The sequence below is a fragment of the Crinia signifera genome, chromosome 11, assembly GCF_055691185.1.
Source record: "Crinia signifera chromosome 11, ASM5569118v1, whole genome shotgun sequence".
NCBI lineage: Eukaryota > Metazoa > Chordata > Amphibia > Anura > Myobatrachidae > Crinia > Crinia signifera.
This window is the reverse complement of record NC_139227.1, coordinates 112,159,997-112,172,749: the sequence shown is the minus strand read 5'-3', so window position 1 is coordinate 112,172,749 and position 12,753 is coordinate 112,159,997. Positions and strand designations below refer to the sequence as shown.

At 48.1% G+C, this 12,753-nt stretch overlaps 1 protein-coding gene across 5 annotated transcripts in view; it reads left to right on the top strand.

Annotated features, from left to right (window-relative positions):
• Positions 1 to 11,253, top strand: part of DCDC1 (doublecortin domain containing 1) — a 341,410-nt gene extending 330,157 nt beyond the window's left edge. For 4 of the 5 annotated variants that reach the window (XM_083164256.1, XM_083164255.1, XM_083164254.1 and 1 more), the window contains 4 exons: positions 5,227 to 5,363; positions 5,887 to 6,051; positions 8,080 to 8,233; positions 10,110 to 11,253. In XM_083164256.1, coding sequence (XP_083020382.1) covers positions 5,227 to 5,363; positions 5,887 to 6,051; positions 8,080 to 8,233; positions 10,110 to 10,276 — 623 coding nt within the window. In that variant the 3' untranslated portion in view covers positions 10,277 to 11,253. The remainder of the gene's footprint in view (positions 1 to 5,226; positions 5,364 to 5,886; positions 6,052 to 8,079; positions 8,234 to 10,109) is intronic. The other variant, XR_014465436.1, reaches the window with a different exon arrangement.
• Positions 11,254 to 12,753: the final 1,500 nt, after the last annotated feature.

Below are 12,753 nucleotides of genomic sequence, written 5' to 3'. Positions count from 1 at the left end.
AAAATACGGATCTAAGATATCTGATGTCAGTATACGTCACAGTGTTCCTAGGCAGGTCACACTGGGCCTGAGAGCGCCAGAGCTGGCTGGGTCTACGGGGAGCGCCAGGTTTGTCATGCTGCTGCACCCACAGGCAGGTGCGGGAGCTGCGGCCTGCATAAGTCTCCATGGCTGTCTCATCCGTCCTGCATATAGCTATCTCCCCCCTCCCTGACTGTATTATCCGTCCTGCATATAGCTATCCCCCCCCCTCCCTCACTGTCTCATCCATCCTGCATATAGCTATCGCCCCCTCCCTGACTGTCTCATCCGTCCTGCATAAAGGTATCTCCCCCCTCCCTGACTGTATTATCCGTCCTGCATATAGCTATCCCCCCCCTCCCTCACTGTCTCATCCGTCCTGCATAAAGGTATCTCCCCCCTCCCTGGCTGTATTATCTGTCCTGCATATAGCTATCTCCCCCCTCCCTGACTGTATTATATGTCCTGCATATAGCTATCCCCCCCCCTCCCTCACTGTCTCATCCGTCCTGCATATAGCTACCTCCCCCCTCCCTGACTGTCTTATCCGTCCCGCATATAGCTTCCCCCCTCCCTGACTGTCTTATCTGTCCTGCATATAGCTATCTCCCCACTCCCTGACTGTATTATCCGTCCTGCATATAGCTATATCCCCCCCTCCCTGACTGTATTATCCGTCCTGCATATAGCTATCTCCCCCCCTCCCTGACTGTATTATCTGTCCTGCATATAGCTATATCCCCCCCTCCCTGACTGTATTATCTGTCCTGCATATAGCTATCTCCCCCCTCCCTGACTGTCTTATCCGTCCTGCATATAGCTATCTCCCCCCTCCCTGACTGTCTTATCCGTCCTGCATATAGCTATCTCCCCCCTCCCTGACTGTATCATCCGTCCTGCATATAGCTATCTCCCCCTCCCTGACTGTCTTATCTGTCCTGCATATAGCTATCTCCCCCCTCCCTGACTGTCTCATCCATCCTGCATATAGCTATCTCCCCCCTCCCTGACTGTCTTATCTGTCCTGCATATAGCTATCTCCCCCCTCCCTGACTGTATCATCCGTCCTGCATATAGCTATCTCCCCTCCCTGACTGTCTCATCCGTCCTGCATATAGCTATCTCCCCTCCCTGACTGTCTCATCCGTCCTGCATATAGCTATCTCCCCTCCCTGACTGTCTTATCTGTCCTGTATATAGCTATCTCCCCCCTCCCTGACTGTATCATCCGTCCTGCATATAGCTATCTCCCCTCCCTGACTGTATTATCTGTCCTGCATATAGCTATCTCCCCCCTCCCTGACTGTCTTATCCGTCCTGCATATAGCTATCTCCCCACTCCCTGACTGTATTATCCGTCCTGCATATAGCTATCTCCCCCCTCCCTGACTGTATTATCCGTCCTGCATATAGCTATCTCCCCCCTCCCTGACTGTCTCATCCATACTGCATATAGCTATCCCCCCCCTCCCTGACTGTATTATCCGTCCTGCATATAGCTATCTCCCCCCTCCCTGACTGTATTATCCGTCCTGCATATAGCTATCTCCCTCCCTGACTGTCCCATCCGTTCTGCATATAGCTATCTCCCCCCTCCCTGACTGTCTCATCCATCCTGCATATAGCTATCTCCCCCCTCCCTGACTGTCTCATCCATCCTGCATATAGCTATCTCCCCCCTCCCTGACTGTATTATCCGTCCTGCATATAGCTATCTCCCCCCTCCCTGACTGTATTATCCGTCCTGCATATAGCTATCTCCCTCCCTGACTGTCTTATCCGTCCTGCATATAGCTATCTCCCCCCTCCCTGACTGTATTATCCGTCCTGCATATAGCTATCTCCCCCCTCCCTGACTGTCTCATCCATACTACATATAGCTATCCCCCCCCTCCCTGACTGTCTCATCCATACTGCATATAGCTATCTCCCTCCCTGACTCTATTATCCGTCCTGCATATAGCTATCCCCCTCCCTGACTGTATTATCCGTCCTGCATATAGCTATCTCCCCCCTCCCTGACTGTCTCATCCATACTGCATATAGCTATCTCCCCCCTCCCTGACTGTATTATCCGTCCTGCATATAGCTATCTCCCCCCTCCCTGACTGTATTATCCGTCCTGCATATAGCTATCTCCCCCCTCCCTGACTGTATTATCCATCCTGCATATAGCTATCTCCCCCCTCCCTGACTGTATTATCCATCCTGCATATAGCTATCCCCCCTCCCTCACTGTCTCATCTGTCCTGCATATAGCTATCTCCCCCCTCCCTGACTGTATTATCCATCCTGCATATAGCTATCTCCCCCCTCCCTCACTGTCTCATCCGTCCTGCATATAGCTATCTCCCCCCTCCCTGACTGTCTCATCCGTCCTGCATATAGCTATCTCCCCCCTCCCTGACTGTCTCATCTGTCCTGCATATAGCTATCTCCCCCCTCCCTGACTGTCTTATCCGTCCTGCATATAGCTATCTCCCCCCTCCCTGACTGTATTATCCGTCCTGCATATAGCTATCTCCCCCCTCCCTGACTGTCTCATCTGTCCTGCATATAGCTATCCCCCCCCTCCCTGACTGTCTCATCCGTCCTGCATATAGCTATCCCCCCTCCCTGACTGTCTCATCCATCCTGCATATAGGTATCTCCCCCCTCCCTGACTGTCTCATCCGTCCTGCATATAGCTATCCCCCTCCCTGACTTTATTATCCATCCTGCATATAGCTATCTCCCCCCTCCCTGACTGTATTATCCGTCCTGCATATAGCTATATCCGCCCTCCCTGACTGTCTCATCCATCCTGCATATAGCTATCTCCCCCCTCCCTGACTGTCTTATCCGTCCTGCATATAGCTATCCCCCCTCCCTGACTGTCTCATCCATCCTGCATATAGCTATCTCCCCCCTCCCTGACTGTCTCATCCGTCCTGCATATAGCTATCCCCCCCTCCCTGACTGTCTTATCCGTCCTGCATATAGCTATCCCCCCCTCCCTGACTGTCTCATCTGTCCTGCATATAGCTATCTCCCCCCTTCCTTGACTGTCTTATCCGTCCTGCATACAGCTATCTCCCCCCTCCCTGACTGTCTTATCCGTCCTGCATATAGCTATCCCCCTCCCTGACTGTCTTATCTGTCCTGTATATAGCTATCTTCCCCCCTCCCTGACTGTCTCATCCGTCCTGTATATATCTATATCCCCCCTCCCTGACTGTCTCATCCGTCCTGTATATATCTGTCTCCCCCTCTCCCTGACTGTCTCCTCTGTTCTGCATATACTGTAGCTGTCTCCCCCTCTCCCTGACTGTCTCATCTATTCTGCATATAGCTGTCTCCCCCTCTCCCTGACTGTCTCCTCTGTCCTGCATATAGCTGTCTCACCTTCTCCCCAACTGTCTCATCCATCCTGCATATAACTCTCTCCCCTTTATGTGTGGCATAATGTGTAATTGGCATTAAGGAGTGTGGTATAATGTGCAATGGGCATTTCAGTGTGGGGCATAATGTGTAAGGGGCATTATAGTGTGGGGTATAATCTAAAAGGGGCATTACGGTGTGGGGTATAATGTGTAAGAAGCATTGCGGTGTGTGATATAATGTATAAGGGGCATTACGGTGTGGGGTATAATGTGTAAGGAGCATTGCGGTGTGTGATATAATGAATAAGGGGCATTATGGTGTGGGGTATAATGTGTAAGGAGCATTATAGTGTGGGGTATAATCTAAAAGGGGCATTACAGTGTGGGGTATAATGTGTAGGAAGCATTGCGGTGTGTGATATAATGTATAAGGGGCATTACGGTGTGGGGTATAATGTGTAAGGACCATTGCGGTGTGCGATATAATGAATAAGGGGCATTACGCAGTGGCGGAACTATCGCCCCGCAGCCCCCACGGTGGCGGGGAGGCACTTGGAAGTTGAGGGCGCCGGGGGGGCTGCGGGGCTATTGTTACCCGCTGCGTGTGCCATGGGACCTTTCGCCGGCTCTCCGTCTCCCTGCTCTCCCGGCTCCGTCTGCAATAAAAAAAATGTCAAACACAGAAAATGGCTGCCCCCTTAATGCAGACCGTTTTTGAGGATGCTAGAGAAGGCGGAGGCCTCCTCTAGCATCCTTAAAAACGGTCTGCTGTACGGGGGCAGCCATTTTCTGAGTGACATGTTTTTTATGACAGCAGGAGCCAGGAGAGCAGGGAGACAGAGATTCGCAGTGCAGACTGATTCGTCGGCGGAAGGTCCCGGGGCAGACGCAGCGGCACTACGTGGAGGGGCAAGGGGGTTGGGGGGGTTGAAGGGGTATGGGGGGGGGGTCGGGGTCGGGCTGGGGGGGGGGGCGTGCAAAAGAGTTGTGGCAGGGGGGAGTTTTTTCATAGTTACGCCACTGGCATTATGGTGTGTTGCATATTGTCTAATGAGCATTACGTTTATTGTAGGCGCTGGGAGCCCTGTTTGTTTTACCAAAAAAAGGGCCTTTTTTTGGCTGGGGGGAGCAAAATTTCTAGTTACGCCACTGCCTGGTTTGGTGCTTTGTCATTGGATGCTCTCCGGACTGCGAGCACCAAGGGCGCTAGATGTATCAAGCTTCAAAAAGTGATATTACAGGCTGGGTGTGAAACATGTCAGTAATGTGTTGACTGGCTGGTTGTTTATCACTCTCCACTTAATACATCTGGTCCCAAGTGATTGACAGCGCTGCAGCCCCTTGGGCAGTGGTAGCGGCAGCAGACTATGGCGAAGTCCTGGCCTCCGCGATGGAGCTGCGGTAGCCGGCTTGCATGACCTTAGGATCACTCAGTCAGCTGATTGTGTTACAGGTGATCCAATGCTGCTAGGTTCCAGCAGTGGATCACAGGTTTAGGAAAAATGCACATACATATACTGTCTGGTAACACACACGGGGCCTTATTCAGCAAGGCCCGCTGCTTAGCAAGCCCTGAGACGCCACCTGGCCGAACGTCTGACCCCTCCCCCCTGTTCCCCTGTTCTGCCTTCAGCCCTCCCTCCCCGCAACGCCAAAGCCGCTCGGTGCCAAGGTTTGCTTCGAGCGATCCTGAATCGGCCACACAATTCCTTTCACACAACTTTATTGATCTGGATGTCTCATTTTAGGGTGAAATGTAGAAGGGGGATATAGAACGGTCATCTGTATGTAAATGGGAGATGTTACGCTCAGCTTTTCCTCTCCTGTATGCCCCGCCCATCAGGTCGTCGTGTCAAATCTCTGGCTCCGCCCAGCATGATCCCCACCAGGAGTCCTGCTCAGCCCGTGTTAGTAGAAGGAGGATGGAGAGAGGTCTCCGATGAAGAACTGAAGCTGCGGGAAGAAATAGAGAGCGTGGAGGTGACAGTCTGTCCTCTGTACATAATCTACTTATAGTGAGAAATGTATAATCTCAATAATGTGAAGACATCAACAACCATCTCAAGATGCAGATGGAAATGTAATATATATATATATAGGTGTATCCATAGGTAGCGAATACTAGTCCACAGGGGGCTTTCAGTGGTACTCGGCTACCCGAAAGTAAGGATATTCGGTAATGGACTTCTAATGATTTTCCGCATGCCAGTGGATGTGTAAGTGGACACATCCAAACGAATGCAAATTAGTTTGTCCGGGCAGCGTTTACCTGCGCACATACGCAGCCTAGCAACCAGGTCTGAATCAGGCCCTTTATCCTTGCATTGATATATTACAGTTGCGGATGTTTTCTGACCCTGTAGACATGCGTTCTATCACTTGTTAGATTTGGGTTTGAGTTCTTTATTACATGTGTGGCCCAGGAAGAGGGGCAGACTAGATGGGCCGAGTGGTTGTTATCTGCCCTCAAACTCTCTGTGAATAGTTTCTGGTTCCCCTCTAGATGCACCTGTCCGATATGCAGGTTCCCCAGTCAAAGATAGATCCCGTGGTTGCAAACAGCAACAAAGCACTGTACAACTTTCCAGCAATGAAGCGAGTGCTGGTTTACATCAACGGGGGCAACGCAGATCGCGCAGTGTACGCTTGGGGCAAATCCTTGGAAGAGGTAAGAAGAGTCTGCCTGTAGTCCAGCTCTCGGTGTAAATGCTATACATTTTTATACATGTTTCCATAGCAACCATTACAGATAGCTAAGCAACTGTTATCACCACAGTAACTATGGCGGACGTCCAATACATTGTACATCTGATGCATCTACACTGATCACTCCATTAACGTCCCCCTGTTGGCCAAACGCAATGTACAGTAAGCAGTCATGTTGTTGGCTGAAGCTACATTCATCACTTTATTAGGCCGCTACATCAAACCCCCACCTTCAGGCCCACTCCCATTGTTACCGTTCCACCTCCATAATGTCTCCAGGATTAAATTATTTCGTTCTCTGGAGGCAACAAAGACCCTTGTCCTTGACTGGTCATCTCTCACTAGAATAACCTCCTCCTTACCTGGGCTTTCTGACTCCCAATCACTCCAATCCATCCATAATGTTGCTTTGCGGCTCATCTTTCTCTCCAAATCCTCGGCATCTATCTCCCAACTCTACCAGGTTCTACACACTCTCACATGTCCCTACAGGGTACTTTTCAAACTCCTCACTGTTTGCCCCCCACTGAATCTCTGACCTAACCTTGCACCACAGTCCTACCAGTACACTACACTGCTGGTTCTAGTCCCAACCCATGACCTCTCCCCACAACTGCCTCCAGGATTTCACACACACTGTTCCTCACCACTGGAACTCCCTCCCTAACAAAGCTTCAAGCTCTCCAGATTTCTTCTGGTCTACCAAAGACCATTAGTTCTTCTCCTAAATCAACATTGTACCCTCACCCTATAAATTGTAAGCGCTCACGAGCAGGGCCCTCTTCCCTCTATCCTTTGCTTTTCTTAGTATCTCCTCCCACGTGCTTACAGTGGCCCTGGACCTGCCTTGTTCTCTCAATTAGAGTATAGGTTTCACTCAGCATAGACTTTGTTGGTATCATGCCTGTACAATCTTTGCACTTTATATCCTGTTATTATTGCACTTTTCCTGTATAACTACTCTACAGGGTACAGAAGACCTTTTGTGGCATCCTATAAATAGTTTTATTATCTATATCTAACTACTCTTCACCTCTATGAAGAGAAGTACCGCCTGAAATCCCTCGACAGACCAAATTACAGAAAGTGAAATCAATTTTGGCAGGGACACTGATCTGTTTCAAACTTTCTGGATATGGAGAGAGGGAACTGTGATGATAGATGCAGGGCCGGTGCAAGCCCCCCGCCCGCCACAGGCAAAACCCCGCCCACTGGGGGGGGAGGGGAGGGTGCGGACGATACTGAAATCCCCCCAGTGGGCTGCAGGGCGACACGGGGGGAGCAGCATTGATTCACGCCACGGGCGGGATGGGGGAGGGGAGAGGGAGGATCACAGACTCACCTGCTCCAAGCTCCCTGCTTTCTGGTACCTCTCTATGGTACCTCGGTGACTCAGTACCGCCCTCCAGTGGCCGGCGCCCCAGGCAAATGCCTAGTTCTGCCTAGTGGTGGCGCTGGCCCTGGATAGATGACAGCTATTAACTAGTTAATAAAAATAATTTATATAATAATAGGAATTAGCAATAACGAGGTATAAGGCATCTGCAGTACTGCACATTTTTTTCCATTTTAATTGGCTTCTTTCTTTCCTATGACTGTACAGTATGTCAGATTGTACACACAGGAACCAAGTGCTAATGCACCGCTCCCCTGTGTATACTGTACTGCATGCCAACCACCACTCCTGGATTGCTTCTTTTAATGAAAAGTCAAATCCTATCGCCTGGCAATTAATATCCAACCAGCATGCTGGATAAATCTAGTTACATCGCCGTGCAGGGCCAGTGTACTCACCGGAGAACACTAGCCCTGACAGATCGCTCAGCACACATCGCTGAAAGCCTCTTTACTTTTAAACAAAGCTGCAGTGGAAATCCAATGTTAAGTTGATCATTGCCTTATGCATTAGATATTCATCTTGTTTTGGTTAATACATTGTCATTTTGACTAAGAAAACACAAAATCCATGTTGACGTTTGTTGCCCTGCAGTTACTGGAGGATTGCACTTTAAGATTAAGCATGCAGCCCCAACCGGCGGCGAGACTGTACACCACAACCGGTGAGGACGTGGCATCCTGGCACAACATCACAAAGGACATGCTCATATGTGTATCGGCGGGGGAGCCATTTATAACCAAAAGAGGTCAGTGCATGAATCTATTCTATCTTTATGTACACAATACAATACAACGCACCAAATATGTAATTCTTCCAGGGTTCATTATTAGAGATGAGCTGTTCTTTTCTCCAAGCTAGCCCAAGATTAAATTTATCTTATTGGCTATCCAAAACATGTGAGCCAGATAGCCAATAAAATGCCATTTAGGGCCCCGAACATAATTGAGTAAATCTGAACCTCAATCTCTATTAATCCTTTAATTGTGTTGCGGTGGGATATATGGCTCGATTCAGACCTGATTGCTGCTGTGCAAATTAGCAGCTGTCAGTCAACAGGTAGACAGCGCACCAGTATAGTGAAATCTCGCCTTGTGCATTAATGTTGTCACGGCCGACGGAGATTGAGGACCCACCTCGGGTACCTGCCCAGATATGGTCTGCGCTGGAAGCCCTTGGAACTTAGCAGGTTGGATGTATGACTTTCGCATAAATCCTAGGCTGTGAGTTAGACGGTAGCTCCAGAGTGAGGGTGCGGAATCTAACTACCCTGCGGTCTTCTCCAGGGACCGCCGCTAGGGAGTTTGGGTTTCGCTGCATCCGAACAGCAGGTCTTGGCCCCTTACTCTGAGAACTCACTGGTGCCCAGGAACAGATGGTCAGAAGAGGGACCGGTAGGCTAGCAACAGGGAAGGAGGCAACAGGGGTTCCGGGTAGAGAACGATAACTGAAAGGCTTGCTTGGTTTGCCAAATACTGAAGACAGAAGCTGGCTTGGAATGGGCAATAACTGTAACTGAAAATGGCCGACTTGGCATGAAGGGTTCGGGTAGGCAATAACTGTAACTGAAATGGCTGACTTGGCGTAGAGGGTTCGGGTAGGCAATAACTGTAACTGAAATGGCTGACTTGGCGTGGAGGGTTCGGGTAGGCAATAACTGTAACTGAAATGGCTGACTTGGCGTAGAGGGTTCGGGTAGGCAATAACTGTACCTGAAATGGCCGATTTGGCGTAGAGGGTTCGGGTAGGCAATAACTGTAACTGAAATGGCCGACTTGGCGTGGAGGGTTCAGGAACAGGGATGAGCCGGAACAGGAATCAGAGAAAGCTGGATCACAGAGACTGAGCTAGGACTGCAGTACCACACAGGAACACTAGAGGTTGCTGCTGAGCAGAGTTACTGGCAGCGGCAGAGTTGTATCAGGACCGAGGCACACAGCCTGCTGGAATTTATGCTCTGCACAACTAGGTCCGCCCAGCCCCTTCCTGGGGAAGGAGATAAAGCACCCCCTAGCTTGCGGTCATGTGACCTGCATTATCCTAGCGGGTTTACTGCCACACATGCGGTTTTCTTGGCACTCCCGTTAAATGGCCGATTACCACCCCCAGATGCCGACTTCCTGTCAATCATCTAGCAAAGGAAACAAGTAGCAGGTTTCCTTCACTAACTGGCGTCGTGCACGCGCATTGCGGTCCAGGCTCATGTACGGCAGGGACCTAGTATTGGCACAAGTGTCCTCCCAATGCGCTGAGTTCTGTTGATGCCCAAAAATAATCCAATGAAAATGGTGATTATTACAGTACCGTAACCAGCATTACCCATTACACCGTACACCTAGCCGTATAAAACTCTTGTTTCTGAAAATACTGTAAGACTCTTGGGTGTAAATTTACTAAAGTGGGAGTTTCTAGAAGTGAGAGGTGTTAATCATTGAAACCAATCAGATTCTACTTATCATTTATATCGCACTTTCTAAAGAATAATTGCTAGAATCTGATTGGTTACTATGAGTAACATCTCACACTTCTACTAAAAACTCACACTTTAGTAAATTTACTCCTAAATATCAAGATATGCTGTAATAAAAGTATCAAATTAATTGGCAATGTGTAATGCATTTCAGCCAGCAGAGAGAAGATAGACGTTAAGGCGGACTATGCAAGAATGAGGAAGAAGTACGGAGCTGGTGCAACGGATGTCATCATATACACCCCCAACAGCTTCTATGACAATGACAGCAGGCACAAGCCGCTTGCTGCACCAATGCCCAGCCCGGAACTTGGACAGTGACTAGGAACTGCGGCCAGTCTCCACCTCTGCTGAGGACAACATGGTATCCTCCTGCCCACACAGACTGGTAATGGTCTCACTCTAGCACTTATGGTACAGGGAATGACTCAAAAATACGGTATATCTATAGTATAGAGTGTAAGCTTGCGAGCAGGGCCTTCCGACCTCTGTCTGTCTGTCATTACCCAGTTTTGTTCTATCACTGTTGTATCCGATTGTAAAGGCACAATGGCATATGCTGCGCTATATAAGAAATTTAATAAATAATGAATATATGTATAATTACTTTTCTGTTTGAGGTCGTGATGTGCACAGTATATAATGGCGTGATACAGAGACCTTCAGGACTGAAAATTAAAATGACTTTAGAGTTTTATAGGACCGTAAAATGTAAAATACAATACTGGCGAAAATCCATAAAAAACCTTCAGGATTCAGGCAGCCAATCAGGTGCCCAAGGAGGAAAAATTAAGAGAAGCCCTTCACGTCTCCATAGCAACAGTGGCAAGCTGCTTACAGTATGTACTGTCGCTAGGTAGCTAGGTGGTTCAAATGTTAGCAGTAGCGTTCCAATGCCCTGGCGGCTTCATGGGTGCAATAGAGCATAATGAAACTTGGTCAGTGCTTTGGCGTGAACTAACCAATGGGAACCCTGAGATGGACGCATCTAGTTATATAGTATGTCAGCTGTGGGGTGACTTTTTGGGATGTGGGACCTTCTGAATTGCTGTGGCTAGGCTGCTTCAGGATATTACAATATAACACTTATTTTAGCACTGTATTCCATTCCTATTGTTTGTTTTATACATGTTACATTTTTCACACAATTATCTTTCACCTCTGTAACACATGCAGTAACTGCTCTTACCTATCTAACACTCCTAACACCTGCAGTAACTGCTCTTACCTATCTAACACTCCTAACACCTGCAGTAACTGCTCTTACCTATCTAACACCTGCAGTAACTGCTCTTACCTATCTAACACTCCTAACACCTGCAGTAGCTGCTCTTACCTATCTAACACTCCTAACACATGCAGTAGCTGCTCCTATCTATCTAACACTCCTAACACATGCAGTAGCTGCTCTTATCTATCTAACACTCCTAACACATGCAGTAGCTGCTCCAACTATATAACACTCCCAACACATGCAGTAGCTGCTCCTATCTATCTAACACTCCTAACACATGCAGTAGCTGCTCCTATCTATCTAACACTCCTAACACATGCAGTAGCTGCTCTTACCTATCTAACACTCCTAACACATGCAGTAGCTGCTCCTATCTATCTAACACTCATAACACATGCAGTAGCTGCTCCTATCTATCTAACACTCCTAACACCTGCAGTAACTGCTCTTACCTATCTAACACTCCTAACACATGCAGTAACTGCTCTTATCTATCTAACACTTCTAACACATGCAGTAGCTGCTCCTATTTAACACTCCTAACACATGCAGTAACTGCTCTTACCTATCTAACACTCCTAACACATGCAGTAACTGCTCTTACCTATCTAACACTCCTAACACATGCAGTAGCTGCTCCTATCTATCTAACACTCCTAACACATGCAGTAGCTGCTCCTATCTATCTAACATTCCTAACACCTGCAGTAACTGCTCTTACCTATCTAACACTCCTAACACATGCAGTAACTGCTCTTACCTATCTAACACATGCAGTAGCTGCTCCTATCTAACACTCCTAACACCTGCAGTAACTGCTCTTACCTATCTAACACTCCTAACACATGCAGTAACTGCTCTTATCTATATAACACTCCTAACACCTGCACTAGCTGCTTTTATCTATCTAACACTCCTAACACATGCAGTAGCTGCTCTTATCTAACACTCCTAACACCTGCAGTAGCTGCTCCAACTATATAACACTCCCAACACATGCATTAGCTGCTCCTATCTATCTAACACTCCTAACACATGCAGTAGCTGCTCTTATCTATCTAACACTCCTAACACCTGCAGTAGCTGCTCCTATATATCTAACACTCCTAACACATGCAGTAGCTGCTCTTATCTATCTAACACTCCTAACACCTGCAGTAACTGCTTTTACCTATCTAACACTCCTAACACATGCAGTAGCTGCTCTTATCTATCTAACACTCCTAACACATGCAGTAGCTGCTCTTTTCTATCTAACACTCCTAACACCTGCAGTAGCTGCTCCTATCTATCTAACACTCCTAACACCTGCAGTAGCTGCTCCTATCTATCTAACACTCCTAACACCTGCAGTAGCTGCTCCTATCTATATAACACTCCTAACACATGCAGTAGCTGCTCCTATCTATATAACACTCCTAACACATGCAGTAGCTGCTCCTATCCATATAACACTCCTAACACATGCAGTAGCTGCTCTTATCTATCTAACACTCCTAACACCTGCAGTAGCTGCTCCTATCTATATAACACTCCTAACACCTGCAGTAGGTGCTCTTATCTA